At 52.3% G+C, this 16,440-nt stretch overlaps 1 protein-coding gene across 1 annotated transcript; it reads left to right on the top strand.

Annotated features, from left to right (window-relative positions):
* Positions 1-28: 28 nt before the first annotated feature.
* On the top strand, positions 29-11,609 carry Ppil1 (peptidylprolyl isomerase like 1). The gene is made up of 4 exons (XM_051187091.1): positions 29-188; positions 2,511-2,665; positions 10,116-10,184; positions 11,331-11,609. The coding sequence occupies exons 1-4, from the start codon at positions 133-135 to the stop codon at positions 11,549-11,551; spliced, it is 501 nt and encodes a 166-aa protein (XP_051043048.1). The 5' UTR covers positions 29-132; the 3' UTR covers positions 11,552-11,609.
* Positions 11,610-16,440: the final 4,831 nt, after the last annotated feature.

The raw sequence follows: 16,440 nt of genomic DNA on the forward strand, positions 1-16,440 counted from the left end.
CCTTGTCCCAGCGCTCTAAACCTCATCACCAAAACCCGCTGATCCGCGGGAACCGGAAGTGTCCGCACCCGGGACGGGTCCTCGGCGAACTCCGCCGGAAGTAACCATCGCTAGGGGATACCTTCCCTCAGAATGGCGGCGATTCCCCCTGACACCTGGCAGCCGCCCAACGTCTACCTAGAGACTAGGTGAGGGTTGGGGGCTGGACTGGCCGAGGAGACGTGGGTTCGTGCCGCAGCGGCCAGGCTGAGAGAGGCCGGTCTGACTCGCACGTGGACGGCACGGAGCTGCGACCGGGAGTACCCGTGAGTTATGGAGGGACCGCAAGGGAGAGTCCCTCCAGCATCGCGGCAGACCTCAGCGACTTGTGTCTGCTGTCCTTTCCCACCCGGTTCATTAGTTCATTGCTCTATATCCATATTCATTCATGAATTCATTCATTCACTCACTCACCTACCCACTTGTTCTCAACAAGTGTGTGTTGAGTTCACAAGCCATGCACGTAGGATTTGGACTTTTGAGGACACAGAACTAGATAAAACAGTGTATTATAGTGAAGTATACAGATGTGTGAACACTACGGGAAAAGTAGTGAACAAATTGCTTTGAAAGCAGAGGAAGACGAATCCCCTCTCTCCTCCAAGAGATCTTTGCGATGGGGGTATGGCTCAGTTGGTAGAGACTGTTTAGCATGCTGAGTTCCAGAGCTCAGTCTCTGAGAGGTTCAAGGTAGAATGAACTTGTTTTGTAGACCAGGCTGGCCTTTAACTTAATAGAGATCCGCGTGCCTCTGCCACCCAAGCACTGGGATTAAAGGTACCCATCACCACTGCTTGGTCTACTCCTAGTTTTCTTACAGTGGCAGATGTTGCATCTGTTATATTGGGTTGTATTTGTACACACAGACTCTTAGGCAACTGTAACTTAGAGACAGATATTTAGTAGTTGAGATTGCTCAGGGGCACATGAATTATATAAATACTTCATACCTACTATTCTTTGTTATCTGTTGTATTTAGGAAGTTCCTACTAGGGCTGGTAAGATGGCGCAGTGGGTACAGGGGTCTGCCACCAAGCCTGAGAGTGAGATCCCTAGGATCCATTTGATGGGAGGAGAGACCTGACTCCTGACCTGAAAATCATACTAACCTCTATGTGTGTGTCAACGGCACATTCACAGCCATGTGCACGCAATAAATAAGTTAATTAAGAACAGTACCCATCAAACAAAATGGGAAGGAAAAAACCCCACCAGAATAAGCTCCCAGGGGAAGAACATCTCAGGTAGTGCCCTCCCATGGCAGCATGACTAAACCTGTGTTGGTTAGTAGCCAGCAGAAGGGTGAATTTCAGGCAGGAAGGCTGCCAGAAAATGATTTTCTAGTACATTCGATATGCATTTGTTTATTATAGATTTATTTATTATATTTTTGAGACAGTTTCCCTGTGTACCTCTGGCTATCCTGAAATTCACTCTGTAGACTAGGTCTCAAACTCAGAGATCTGCCTGCCTCTGAAGAACAGGGATTAAAAACGTGCACCACCACCGCCAGGCTCTACTGGAGTGCTCACACTGCTGGGCCTCCTGTCTGTGGGCCTTACAGAAGCAACTCAGTCCCTAGAGCTCAGTGGGTGATGGCATACATCATGAGCCCCTTGCCTTTTTTCTTGGTTCTGTCTTGTCCTTAAAGGTACTGGGGGGAGAGAATAAAAATGCTCATACTGGTTGTGTGTAGACATGTGCAATAAACTAGCCTTGGCATCTGTGTTGTTATGATGGGAGATGTCATTCTGTATATGTTTCTCATACTGGTTAATAATAAAGACTATCTCACTACATTGTTACACATTCACTTCCTTAGAGGCCAGAGATATCAGGAGGTTGGGAGCCTCCTGATGGGAGAGCCAGGAACTGAACTACCTACCAGCCCCCCTCTCCCCACCCCAGGTCCTCTGTAAGAACAATACATGTTCTTAGCAGCTGAGTCATCTCCAGCCCTGTGTGGCCCTCTTTTTAACACATTGCTTTTATTTTTCTATGCAATTTTGATCTTAATAGTTGATATATTTACATGATCAAAACATAAATGTTAGAAAAGATATTTATCCTGTGTTTTATCTGGGCAGGCACTATCCCCCCCATAAAAGTGTATATAAACTCCCCACACTGAATAATCTTTTTTATTAAACCTGCAGATGACATGTGAGGCCCTTCTCCTTGTTTAGGGTTGGTTTTGGAGCATCAGTATATGTGCTTAGAATCTTGTCTGTGTTGTTTTATTTAGAACATATACTAGAAGCGGTTCTGTGTATCACACTTCGTGATTGGCTGTAGTCTTGTTGCTTTGTGGGTTGTTTCCTTCTGGGTAGAACTCAGGTCACAGTTTGATGAGAAGGTTGAACTCTGGTCAAAGTTTGATGCCTCACAAGGTTGAACAACAAAAGTCCTAGTAGCCCATGCTGTTGCTAGCTGTGACCTTGCTGACTGCATGTTGTCTGTCCCAATGCAGCATGGGGATCATTGTGCTGGAGCTGTACTGGAAACATGCTCCAAAGACCTGCAAGAACTTTGCAGAGCTGGCTCGGCGGGGATACTACAACGGCACCAAATTCCACAGGATCATCAAGGACTTCATGATCCAAGGCGGTGACCCAACAGGGACAGGTACAGTTAGTGACTTAAGTATCACTCTGTCACATCTGGGTGGTAAGGCAGTCACAGCTTGCTTTTCCATTTGCTGGATCTGGTTTGTTTTTCTTTTGAGACCGGGCCTCCTAGCTCAGGCTAGCCACTAAGAACACCCTAATCCTCTGATCTTCTTGCCTTTATTTCCTTAGTGCTGGGATTTGTGTGTGCTGCCATGCTTAGCTTCTGTAGTGCTAGGGTACAGTGGACAAGCGCTCTGCCTGTTGAGTTGCATCTGTAGCAGCACCCCTCCAAAGCACTCTGCCAACTGAGCTACGTCAGTAGTAACACTCCCACCCCCATCTCTCTCTCAGATAGGCTATCAAGGTAGCCCAGTTGTCCTTGAATTGCTGATCTTCCTGCCTTCCTCAGAGTCACCTGTGTCACTCACTGGGGAGTAGTCTTCATGACTTTCTTGTGCCATTTGCTATGAGCAAACAATACTGCCAGAATCATGGTGTGGAACCCGGGCAGTCAGAGCGGAAACAAGACAATCCTGGGTCTTAGAAATAAAGTGTTGGGTTCCTTTATTAACTGATTCACCTGACACATGTTGAGCAGCTGCTGTGTCAGCAACTAAGCTCTCAGGACACAGCTGTGAGCAAAGAGGCAAATGCCTGCTCTCAAAAAAGTTGGGGAGGTATGGGGATCCAGTTTTAGAACAGGTCTCCGTGGGATGCTGCTGGAGCCTTGGCACTGGGTGGAGCCTGTGTAGACCTTTCAGAAGGAAGAGTAGACTGGGTCTCCTAAGAAGGGTCACAGTCACTGCTGTGTTGTGAGCAAAATGACAGGATTGGCCTGTGTGTTTGGAGGCCACTGGCTGCTGCTCGGAGATTACATAGAAGCCCAGGTTGGGTATGATGGTACACTTAATCCCAGCACTTGGGAGATAATCAGGCGGGTCTCTTGAGTTCGAGGACAGCCTGGACTACAAAGCAAGTTCCAGGACCACCCAGGCTGTTACACAGAGGAAACCCTGTCTCCAAAAAAAAAAGTGCAGGCCCAGATTCCCATCCAGGGGAGAAGTACATGGTGGAGTAGGCTGCTCTTGAGAAAGTGGAGAAGTCCCTTGCTCCCAGGGGTGTACAGGCCTGTGCTCCAGGACCTGTTCACGTGCCTGTGTCCCCAGCCCAGCCTTATGCTGGGCCTTATGCATCCCCAGCCCAGCAAGTTGCCTTTGTTGAAGAGTTGCTGACAGTCTGGACAAGGGTACATCTGAAGCTCTTGACTGGCAGTGAAAGGGGGTGCTGAGTGTGGAGGGCAGGTTGGAATGGGAAGTCAAGAGCTGAGTCTTGTTGAGAGTTTGGAAATACTTCAGAATCCTTAAGGAAGGTAATGTAGGGTCAGAAGTTGGAAATGAGTATGGGGTTAAGGGGAACTCTGGCAGGGAGATAGGGACTGGGAGCTCCAGGTACTTAGGTGGCATTTTGGTCCCTATGTGTGCATGTGTATGGAGGTTACAGGCTGACATCGGGTGTCTCCTGGATTGTGTGCCACTGACTGTATTCTGTAAGGGACTGTTTGGGATATTTGTACACTGTGTGAAGATGTGTTTCTGTGATTGGTGTAATAAAAAGCTGAACAGTCAGCCAGGCAGTGGTGGTGCATGCTTTTATCCCAGCACTCAGGGGCAGGCAGATCTCTGTGAGTTTGAGGCCAGCCTGGTCTATAGAGCTAGTTCCATGACAAGCTCCAAAGCCACAGCCACAGAGAAACCCTGTCTCAAAAAAACCAAAAAAAAAAAAAAAAAAAAAAAAAAAAAAAAAAATGTTTATCTATTCCTGGTAACTTTTAAAAATTATAATTTTTATGTATGGTTTCTGCCTGTGTGTGTATGACTTTATACCATGTGCATGTTTGAAGATCAAAATCCTCTGCACCTAGAGTTCACTGATGTCTGTGAGTTGTCAAGTGGGTCTGTAGTCTGGTGGATTCGGTAATCAGCTGATCAGTTATTTTAACAAGGGCTGGGGGCAGTGTTTATTTTTTCAAATATTGTGTGTGTGAGAGTATATGTGTGTGTGAGTGTGTATGTGTGGTTTGTGTGTGTGTGCGAGTGTATGTATATGTGTATAAGTGTGTGTGTGAGTGTATGTATATATAAGTGTGTGTGTGTGTGTGTATGAGTGAGTGAGTGTGTGTGTGAGACTTTTCTGGGCTGATTCTTATCTTCTCATTTGGGCAGTTCTCATGTTTGCTGCACAGCCTACTTTGGGCAGCTGTCATGGAAGCTTCTAGCAGGTTTTTCTGTCTCTGTGTCCTATCTTGCTATAAGATTATAGATTTTGTGTGTCACCACAGCAGTTGTTTTGACTGAACTCGGGTTGTCAGGCTTGCATGGCAAGCCCTTTTCCTGGCTGAGCCATCTCTGGCCAGGGTTCCATCTCTTGCTTTTGATTTCCAGGACTGAGGGGGTTCTATTTTGGGGTTTGTTCCTATTTCAGACTCTGCCTGTTGCCTTTGTACTTAAAAAGAGACCTTGAGTAGGTATAGTATTATATGGGAGCCACATTCATCCCCTCAGATCTTTTTTAGAAAAGTTTGGTTGTACGTAGCCTTCTGGTTTGGATACGGCTTCAGGAAATCCAGATCAGATGTGCTCCCCTCAGTCCAGGGAGTTGGAGCAGCATGCTGGAGCGTTTCCTGGCCTGGCTGACTGTGTTCCGTGTCTGTCACATTTCCTGTGGTCAATGGCCTTTTCCTTTTCCCTGCCTTTGCTGAACCTCTCTCAGACCTTGAAGCCTCATATTCACTGTTGAGTAGCTGTGTTAACCCTGTCAGGCTTTGAACTCACAGAGATCCACCTGCTCTTCCTCCCAAGTTCTAGGATTAAAAGTGTGTGCCACCATGCCCCTCTCTCCCTTTCATTGCTATAATGAAATGAATTTTAATCTGTGATGCCAGTGTGCCCAGAGCTCATGCTCCTTGAATAGTAAACGACTCAGAAATGAACTATTGGCTCATCTTGTCTCTGTAGTTACTCTGCCATCTTTCCTAATGTCACATTTCCATGATGTACTTTAATGAAATTGAAGCACTCAAAAGATTTCCAATAATGCTGCAGGCTCAAGTATAACAAATGTTTGCTCAGCCTGCCAGCGGATCTGTGAGAAAAGCAAGCAGGAGGCAGCTCTCTTAGGCACTAGACCATGCCTGCCAGCCGACAAAGAAGCATCTTTTGCTAAATGTCTCAGGTAGATACTTGAGCAGGTAACATTGTAGATTGTCAGCAAGTTGGGTGTTTCTTCTCCATCCCTGCTGCCTGTAGCCTGGCCACTCAGGAGCCTTCTCACACCTGTCCTCCTCAGGTGCTCTCTGACTTCCTGCATTTCACTCTGAGACAGACCCCTCTACCCTACCCTACACTGCCCTTTCATCAGCTTACTGTGAGCCTTTTTATCTGGTTCTGCTTACCCTTCCTCGCCTCCAGTTAGGTTCCATTCCGACACCCTCCCGAGCATGTCTGTGCGGTCATCTTGCTCTGCTCTTGGCCTTGATTGATTACACATAGTTATCTTTCAAGGCAGCCTCCCTCTGATTTCATCTCCTGATAGCCCCAGAAACACCTGAATCTGTCTTGCAGAGCAGCAAACCATTGTTAGTTTTGCTCATTGAAGGAATCTTTGCTGAGAGTCAGCTGGGTATCCCACACCATTTCAGGCTATGCTAAAGCACAGATGCCGAGGCATTCTTTCTCCTTGTGGAGCTCCTAGCTCCACAGGAAACAAGCTGTTTGTTTTAAGAAAAAGGGATGTGGTGAAGTCATGAATGTGCAACTTTGTGCTGGCATTGTATGGTTTGTATGTATCAGGCAGGTTGGATACTGTATAGTGAGGGAGTGGCCCAATGGATGAGGGCTAGACTGGAGAGGAGGACTCATGGATAAGCCTTGCAGGAATCATAGGATGTAACTCTTGGGTAGCCAAGGGTGCTTTGATACCTTTGCAGAGAAGCATGGAGGAGCCTGTGGTCCCTGGTGTTATTGGTCCTGTGATGGAACCCAACCGTTCCCTCTGGAGACTGGAGTTGGGTGACTCTGAGCCTTAGGAGTCACACATTTCTAACCTGCACGTTTAGAGAAGAGGAGAGGAACAGTCTGAACACGTGTGAGAAAAGCATGGGGCCAGTTAATGCGGATCCCACTAACCAAGAGTGCTGGTTTGATCCAGCATAATCAGATTTAATTTGGCACTAGGGACTCTTGTGACAGAAGTAAGAAGAAAAATACCTGAGAAGCTGAGTCCGGCTGGGATCCGTGGCAAGGAAGGGTCACATTCAGGTGTCAAGCAAGAATGTGGGGCCTAGTGTGTTAGACCTGAGTCCTGCCCCACACAGTCACTTGTCACACATGTACAGCTTAGGTGACTTTGCAGAGCTCTTGTCGGGAGGTGGGGAGCGTGGCTGTTCATTCCTCCTGGGGTTATTGTGGGAGCTACATGAGCTCATGCTGGTCAAGTGGTTGGCAAAGGCTTGGCACAGAAACAGTGCAAAAGGCTATTTAATTTTGGTTAATCCATTTAGCATTTCACAGGTACCTGCTAGACTCCTGTCAGCTGGCTGCTGTGGCTGTAGTCCAGTGGGGAGAAAGCCCAATGAGGAGGTAGAAGGGGCCCCGTCCCAATGGAATGTCAGGTCATGACAAGTGACTTGAAAATAATGGCTGTAGGGGAGGGAGAGAGCAGCGTGTCCTCCCTCGGCTTTATCATCGGTTGAGGTGACGGCTCTGATGTGGGCTGGGCTGGCACTAAGGGATGTTTAGCAGCTGGCCGGGCCTGGCATCTACCCACTAGATAGTAGACCATCCAGTTTTGACAACCAGCTATGTTCCTGACATTAGCCAGTGTCCCCAGGCCACAGGACGGAATAGTGCTGTCTGGGGTAGTGCTCATAGGAGAGGCCTCTCTGATAAGGTTGTGTAGACTCTGAGTCCCAGAGGCAGGGCAGGAACACTGGAAAGGACAGCACTCAGGGTCCTTAGAGCAGGCTGTGTGCCAAGACACAGCTCAGGAGGCAAGCCACGGCAAGGTAGGGAGGGGACAGTGACTACAGAGTGACCTGTGGGGCGGTAGTGTGGGTCTCGTCCTGTGTGTGGTGAAATGCACACAGGATTGCAAGCAGGGCAGTGCAGGGTCCCCAACAGCTACATGAAGGGGCTGCCTGGGGAAGAGGAGAGCAGGGCGGGAGCCCAGGGCAGGCCCTGGTTGGCTGAGCAGAGATAGTTGTAGTTTGGACCAGGGTAAAAACAGCTGTTTGATCCTTGGAAAGCAGACACCAGGCAGTTAGGTGTTCAGAGATTAACTGGGGGAGTCAGCCAGGGGAAAGAGGTGTGTTCTCTCTCCTGAGAAAGAAGGCACCAACAGAGAAGGAGCTGCCAGAGAGTGGGGACCATCGATTCAGTCTCAGAGAAGAGTGGTACCAGCTGTGAGATGCTGCTGGGACCCAGGGAGGCCTGGGGGGCTCAGTGGAGCCATGGGATGAGTATGTGTGGGGAGTCCTCAGGGCAGAATGAGGGTGGTGCTCCCCAACTCTCAGGCCCTGTCAGAGTGAGGAGCTAAGCCAGCTGCTCCTGTGAAGGGGGCCCAGGACATAGAGGGACTGTGGGTCTGGAGCTTTGCTCTCATTTAAGATAGGAAATATTAATGATTGCTGACGGGAAGAGAAAGCTAAGGCAGGAAAGTCGTGGCTCTGGGCTTTCTCGCAGGTGTGACCTTGAGTACATGGTGGTGGGGAATCCGACAGTTCAGAAATGACGGGAGGTAATGGGGATCAGGAGGAACATGCTTAACTGGAAGTGCTAGGAGAGCCAGGGACGGTGGAGGAAGGGGACCAGCCAGGTTGACTGCTGGCCACTGTAAATGGTGACTGTACCTGCTGCTCTTGGTTAGTGGGCCCAGTGTCCCTGATATCTTGCATGCTCACTTCCTCTGCGCCTACGTGACTTCCAAGAGGGTCTCTGCCCTGCTGTTACTAAGTGTCTGTGTCACTGGGTGGTGCTTTTGGCTCTAAGAAACCAGCATGGCAGCCTTTATGTCTGTGTTGTTTCTCCCACCCTATAAAACACCCTAAGGAAAGCATGTTCTCATAACTTCACTTCCCAGCACAGTTGTTGAGGGCCAAGCTTGCTGCATGCTCCCATGTGCCACTCTTAACCTTTGGCCTTTGATCTTGCAAGAGGGCTGCAGCTGCTTTCGAAGGAAGATGAGAAAAGGCAACAGGAAATGCAAAGGAGAGAGCTTGTTTGTGTTTATATGGCAAGTGCTGGCTTGGAAGTTTGACCTAGCAGGCTTGTTTATGTTGTGGGATAGAACTGGGCCATGAGCCTCAGCTAGCTGCAAAGGAGCCACCTGTACTTGTCTTTGAGGCCAGAGAAGGTGGGGAGAAAGCGCTGGGAATGCCTGGGGGACAGTGGCCTCAAGTGTTCCTTGGAGGTTTTGTCACCAGAGGAGAGGTCAGCTTACTAGGTGTCCAGTGCCCATGTGGCCCTCCTTATGGGCTGCTGCCTACCATGGTTCCTTTTGGCTTGGATAGGAATCTGCTGCCTGTCATGGGTGGGATGGGGACAAGTGGCACCAAACACAGTGACCATTGTGTCAGCCCACGCTTCTTGTCATGACTTAGATGTCCATCTGTTTCTCCCCAGGGCTGGGGATGGGGTGGGGTGGGGAGCTGGAGAGTTTTGGAGATAGTTTTATCTGTCTATCTATCATCCATCCATCTGTCTGTCTGTCTATATATGCCATTCTCCAGCTGAGACAGCAAGAAAGGTGATTTATTATGCACGAGTAACAGTTGGCCACAGGTGAGACCAGAACTGATCCAGAATGCCACAGGCCCAGGGCTGTTGTGGTTGTGAGGCAGGCGGTCTCTGGGAGTAGATGGTGACTCTTCCTGTGTGATGCTGTTCCTCTGTGTACATTACCTACCATCCCTGTCCCTCCCTAAGCTGATAGCTTTCCCTTTCCATCTCCTGGCTTTGGGGAAGCAGCAGCCATCTTGGATCCTTCTACAGCAGGTGCCTGGAGTAGTGGGTTGGTAGGATTGTGGGCAGTAGCTAAGCACAGCAGGGAAGGGTGTGTTGGTTAACAGTGTCTGCGGTGGGCACTGGGCTTGGAGTCCGACACTCTTGCTGAAATCCTCAAGCTGCCTACCAGGGCATGAGTGAAGCATTTTTGTAGAGGTTGGGTACACTGGTGCCACTGCCCCTTTGGATGCTGTTCTATTCTGTACTTCCAGCATGTTGACAGTGGACATTAACTTAACGAGCAAATGTTACAACTTACCTAAATGAAACACACTGGTGTGTTTACTGGGGGCTGGGGTGCACACTGCCTGTAACATCCCTGTGCTCTGAAAAGTCCTTTGACCTTGGGCTCTTCTTTGTGGTAGACTGTGGGACTGGCGGGTCACTACTTGTCTTCTGATTGGACAGGTCGTGGTGGCGCTTCTATCTATGGCAAACAGTTTGAAGATGAACTTCATCCAGACCTGAAGTTCACTGGTAAGTGTGTGATCTGGCTGGATGGGCAGGAGAGGGAATACATAGTGAAAGCTTACTTTTTTGGCTGTGGTTCAAGGTGTGTGTGTATGTGCTTGACACCATGGCATGGTGCCAGACAGCTGCCCAGCCATGGCGCCACAGAATGCCCTGGCAGATGAAAGAAAGCAGCGCCTCTTGAGAGTCCTTAGCGATTCCGAGTGCTGGCCTCTGTTTGGACTCTACCCAATTGTTAAATGTCATAAAGTAAAGGCTCTGAAGCATCCTCAGAGCGAAGCAAGGCATTGCTGGGCTCTTGGGAGGAATGAGTAACATGGGCCAGTGGGCAGTGAGGAGCTGCAGTGGGGGGCAGTGAGGAGCTGCAGTGGGGGGCAGCAGTGGGGGGCAGTGAGGAGCTGCAGTGGGGGGCAGCAAGGAGCTGCAGTGTGGGCAGTGAGGAGCTGCAGTGGGGGCAGTGAGGAGCTGCAGTGTGGGCAGTGAGGAGCTGCAGTGTGGGCAGTGAGGAGCTGCAGTGTGGGCAGTGAGGAGCTGCAGTGGGGGCAGTGAGGAGCTGCAGTGTGGGCAGTGAGGAGCTGCAGTGGGGGGCAGTGAGGAGCTGCAGTGTGGGCAGTGAGGAGCTGCAGTGGGGGGCAGTGAGGAGCTGCAGTGGGGGGCAGTGAGGAGCTGCAGTGGGGGGCAGTGAGGAGCTGCAGTGGGGGGCAGCAGTGGGGGGCAGTGAGGAGCTGCAGTGGGGGGCAGCAAGGAGCTGCAGTGTGGGCAGTGAGGAGCTGCAGTGGGGGCAATGAGGAGCTGCAGTGGGGGGCAGTGAGGAGCTGCAGTGGGGGGCAGTGAGGAGCTGCAGTGGGGGCAGTGAGGAGCTGCAGTGTGGGCAGTGAGGAGCTGCAGTGGGGGCAGTGAGGAGCTGCAGTGGGGGGCAGTGAGGAGCTGCAGTGGGGGCAGTGAGGAGCGGCACAGGTGAAGCTGGACAGAGGCAGAGGCATCGAGGCTATTGGGGTGGTGCAGGAAGAGTCCACCCTGCCCAGGAAGAGGCTATGGACCTGAAACTGGCGGCAGAGATGAGCATGCAGCCCTGTGTCCACTGACAGTGTAGGCACTCTGCTGGATTGAGGAGCCCTTGTTCATGGTCTTGTCTCTTCTCATCTCCCCCAGGGGCTGGGATTCTTGCAATGGCCAATGCAGGACCAGACACCAATGGCAGCCAGTTCTTCGTGACCCTTGCCCCCACCCAATGGCTGGATGGCAAGCATACCATTTTTGGCCGAGTGTGCCAGGGTATAGGAATGGTGAATCGAGTGGGCATGGTGGAAACAAACTCCCAGGACCGTCCTGTGGATGACGTGAAGATCCTCAAGGCGTACCCTTCTGGGTAGGTGTGATGCTGTCTGGACACACCCAGGTCCTCTATGACGGTCCTATTGAGCCACCTTCCGGATGACAGAATGCCATGTGTTGGTGTCGTGCGTACCCATGCTGAGACCCCGGGACAAAATAAAGCAGATGGGCCATCTTTGGGGGCATTCGTATTCTGGTCAGCAGTCACAGACTTGAAAACCAGGCGGTGCTGAGGCATTAACTCCACCGCCCCTTCCAGCCTCCAGCGTGTCTTCTTCAGGGATACACACCGCTCTCTATTTTCCCTCAGAGCCTGAGCATCAACACTGCCGCTTCTGACACTAAACATCCCACGCAAAGCCATATTGAATTTTTGCCAAATTAAAAACGCATCCCACAATCAAGTTTCTAAGAAGGTGTCAAGTGGAGAATGACAATGTGTAGCGATGGAGAAATGGATCTCTGAAAAGGGAGCAGAAGCATTGGCCTTTGCCCCCCAGGAAGGGAAAGCCTGGCAGTCTACTGAAGGCCAGTCCCTCAGGAGGCTCGGTCACACACACTGATGCTTGTTAGAGGTTTTTATACATGACATGTTTGGTTTTTTTAATCTTTCTGGATTTGCAGGGGGTGTGGGGATGGGAGGGAGGATGTTAATGCCTATGTAATACGTAGAACTTTCCACAATAAAGTACCTTTGGTGGTTGAAATCAGTGCTGTCTGTGGTCTTGGTATTCTTCTAGACCCCCCTCTGAGACAGGGTGTCACTGTGTAGCACTTGCTAGGCTTCCTATAGAGACCAGGCTGGCCTCAAACTTGGAGAATTACTTTAGCCCTAAGTGCTGGGACTAAAGGCATGCTCTTGGCCATTTTAATCTTGGTGGCGATGAGGAGTCCTGTAGTATTCCTGTCTTTAAGATTCACACTGCTGGGTTTGCGAGTCTTCTCCGGCTTCCTGCATGCAGGAACAGCTTGTACTTAAAAGAAGCAGAACCGCAGGACACCTCAAGTGGTGTCAGCTCGTGTTCTAAGGGAGGGGTGAGCTAAAGGTGAACTGGACCAGTCTTCTACTGCTGTGCTAGTCCACCGGCCAGAAGCAGCATTGGGGAGGAAGGGGCTATTTCATCTTGCAATCCTAGGCCACAGCCCATCATCCAGGGAGATGACGACCACCGAGAGATGCCACTCACTGGCTTGCTTGCTCAGCCACCTTTCTTAAATAACCCAGGCCCACCTGCCCACAGCCTGCTGTACCCCCTCTATCAGTTAATAACCAAGAGGACACCCACAGGCCAGCTGTAGGCAGTTCATCAGTTAACTTTCCTCTTCCCCTGTGTGTCAAGTTGATTAGCTATCATAGGTGCCGTGCTAATGGCATAGAATTCCCTGTTGCTGTGGGCCTGAGGCAGTGCACTGTGGCTTTGCTTCCTCACCTGGGGGCCTCTTCAGGGACTGTGTGCCCCAGTGTCATTGCCTTACCTTCTGGAAAATTCTGTTCCACAAGCCTTCACCTCCAAGCTCTTCTCTCACCAGTTATAAAAAGCCTTGCCTTGTACAGAAGTCAGCAGCCATTAGGTCCAGGAAGGCTTCATTGTCTTCCATCTGTCTAGGGTTAATGCACTGTGTTAAATGTGTAAGGTCTTATCTGCATGGGTGTGAGTACAGAAACTAAGAAAACTGTCTCTCAATAATGAAGAAAAAGGAAAGGCCACCAGCTAGCCCTGAAAATGGCTTTGGTATGCAGTGTCCATGCTCTGTGTTTCCCAGCTGCCTTGGAGCTGCTTCGCAAAGCACAAGACACCCATCAGCTATCTCCCAGAACTATAACCATTCCCTGTGTCCACACAGGCCCTGGGCATGATGGGAACATCTTTGCTGCTGTGAAGTTAAGGTTCTGAATATACTGGCAAGAGAGCAGCCTGGGTATAGTCCCTGGTTTCTGGAAAGGTCTACACACACACACACATCAAGGCAGTCACTTGTTGGTATAGACCTGTTTCCATAACAAAGGGACACACACACACACACACACACACCAAGGCAGTCACTTGTTGGTATAGATGTGTTTCCATAATAAAGACACACACACACACACACACACACACACACACACACACACACACACACACCCACACACACCAAGGCAGTCACTTGTTGGTATAGACCTGTTTCCATAACAAAGGGCCTCAAAAGAGGGAGGCCTCTAGGAAGCCTGAGGCACAGATACCTGTCTCCTTGCTTAACAGGATCCTGCTGAATTTGAATTAGCCTGTTAGCTGTGTCACCCTGTCAGGGTAAGAGCTATCAGACTATTGGTTTGACTGTGGGGTTCACCGGCAGTGGCAGGAAGGAAGGACCAGTTTGTGACTGAGATAGTAATGAAGGTGGCTGTGGGACTTCTGGGGCTCCACAAAGAACAGAAAAGAGAGCCTTTGTGGGAAGAGTCTAGAGTTGGAGAGAAGGTTTGAGGTTGTGATTAAATAAGCCAGTGGAAGAAACCTTCAAAAAATGGCTAGAGTAAGGCGTCTGTGCTGGAAGGTGTGCAACCTGGCCTGTCACAAGGTGGGTGTCCGTGCTCAGGCTCAGTTCATTAACACTCAGTCCCCTGGAGATGATGACTGCTGGCCCAGATGCCACACTTTGAGTAGTAAGGTCCAAGGTCATGTTTGCTCTGACAAGAACCCGAAGAGACAACTTTAGCAGGACCTGCACTGTCTTGTGGCTGGAGAGAAGGCCCAGGTGGAGGGAGTCCAGCATTTCTCACTTAGGCTGCTGAGGTGAACACACGGACAGTGCCCTGCTGTGTCCCCTTAAGTGCACCAGGTACCAGGCCCTGCTGTGTGGACACCACAGCTGCTGAGGTACTGCAGTGGAGCATGTGTCAGTGATGGGGGAGGGGCAGTGATGGGGGAGGGGTAGTGATGGGGGAGGGGCAGTGATGGGGAGGGGCAGTGATGGGGAGGGGCAGTGATGGGGAGTCAGTGATGGGGGGAGGGGCAGTGATGGGGAGGGGTAGTGATGGGGGAGGGGCAGTGATGGGGGGAGGCAGTGATGGGGAGGGGCAGTGATGGGGAGGGGCAGTGATGGGGAGTCAGTGATGGGGGAGGGGCAGTGATGGGGGGAGGGGCAGTGATGGGGGGAGGGGTAGTGATGGGGAGGGGCAGTGATGGGGAGGGGCAGTGATGGGGAGGCAGTGATGGGGGGAGGCAGTGATGGGGGAGGGGCAGTGACGGGGAGGCAGTGATGGGGGGAGGCAGTGATGGGGAGGGGCAGTGATGGGGAGGCAGTGATGGGGGGAGGGGCAGTGATGGGGAGTCAGTGATGGGGGAGGGGCAGTGATGGGGAGGCAGTGATGGGGGAGGGGCAGTGATGGGGAGGCAGTGATGGGGAGGGGCAGTGATGGGGAGGCAGTGATGGGGGAGGGGCAGTGATGGGGAGTCAGTGATGGGGGAGGGGCAGTGATGGGGAGGCAGTGATGGGGGAGGGGCAGTGATGGGGAGGCAGTGATGGGGAGGGGCAGTGATGGGGAGGCAGTGATGGGGGAGGGGCAGTGATGGGGAGGGGCAGTGATGGGGGAGGGGCAGTGATGGGGGGAGGGGCAGTGACAGGGGAGGGGCAGTGATGGGGAGGCAGTGATGGGGGAGGGGCAGTGATGGGGGAGGGGCAGTGATGGGGAGGCAGTGATGGGGAGTCAGTGATGGGGGAGGGGCAGTGATGGGGAGGGGCAGTGATGGGGAGGCAGTGATGGGGAGTCAGTGATGGGGGGAGGGGCAGTGATGGGGAGGCAGTGATGGGGAGGGGCAGTGATGGGGAGGGGCAGTGATGGGGAGACAGTGATGGGGAGTCAGTGATGGGGGAGGGGCAGTGATGGGGGGGAGGCAGTGATGGGGAGGGGCAGTGATGGGGGGAGGGGCAGTGACGGGGGAGGCAGTGATGGGGAGTCAGTGATGGGGGGAGGGGCAGTGATGGGGGGAGGCAGTGATGGGGAGTCAGTGATGGGGGAGGGGCAGTGATGGGGAGGGGCAGTGATGGGGAGTCAGTGATGGGGGAGGGGCAGTGACGGGGGAGGGGCAGTGATGGGGAGGCAGTGATGGGGAGGCAGTGATGGGGGGAGGGGCAGTGATGGGGGAGGCAGTGATGGGGGAGGGGCAGTGATGGGGAGGCAGTGATGGGGGAGGGGCAGTGACGGGGGAGGCAGTGATGGGGAGGGGCAGTGATGGGGGGAGGGGCAGTGAGGGGGGGGAGGCAGTGATGGGGAGGGGCAGTGATGGGGAGTCAGTGATGGGGAGGGGCAGTGATGGGGGAGGGGCAGTGATGGGGAGGCAGTGATGGGGAGGCAGTGATGGGGGGGAGGCAGTGATGGGGAGGGGTAGTGATGGGGAGGCAGTGATGGGGGGAGGCAGTGATGGGGAGGGGCAGTGACGGGGGAGGCAGTGATGGGGAGTCAGTGATGGGGGAGGGGCAGTGATGGGGAGGGGCAGTGATGGGGAGGGGCAGTGATGGGGAGGCAGTGATGGGGGAGGGGCAGTGACGGGGGAGGCAGTGATGGGGGGAGGCAGTGATGGGGAGGGGCAGTGATGGGGAGGCAGTGATGGGGGAGGGGCAGTGACGGGGGAGGCAGTGATGGGGAGGGGCAGTGATGGGGGGAGGCAGTGATGGGGAGGGGCAGTGATGGGGAGGCAGTGATGGGGGAGGGGCAGTGACGGGGAGGGGCAGTGACGGGGGAGGGGCAGTGATGGGGAGGGGCAGTGATGGGGAGGGGCAGTGATGGGGAGGGGCAGTGACGGGGGAGGCAGTGATGGGGAGGGGCAGTGATGGGGGGCAGGACCCCAGTATGGCTGTGAAATGACCTGGAAACAGGTCTTTACTTATGGACGATGTTGTTTGTGACAGGTTCCTATGTATCCCAGGGGCCCTTGACTCTCTGTGT

Source organism: Phodopus roborovskii, unplaced genomic scaffold, assembly GCF_943737965.1.
Source record: "Phodopus roborovskii unplaced genomic scaffold, PHOROB, whole genome shotgun sequence".
Lineage (NCBI taxonomy): Eukaryota > Metazoa > Chordata > Mammalia > Rodentia > Cricetidae > Phodopus > Phodopus roborovskii.

Bases quoted from the DNA above. Each gene is read 5' to 3' on its own strand.
- Ppil1 (XM_051187091.1), top strand. From the start codon at position 133: ATGGCGGCGATTCCCCCTGACACCTGGCAGCCGCCCAACGTCTACCTA. The intron at 2,666-10,115 runs GTACAGTTAGTG...CTGATTGGACAG, and splicing joins CGGTGACCCAACAGGGACAG to GTCGTGGTGGCGCTTCTATC. The intron at 10,185-11,330 runs GTAAGTGTGTGA...CATCTCCCCCAG, and splicing joins TCCAGACCTGAAGTTCACTG to GGGCTGGGATTCTTGCAATG.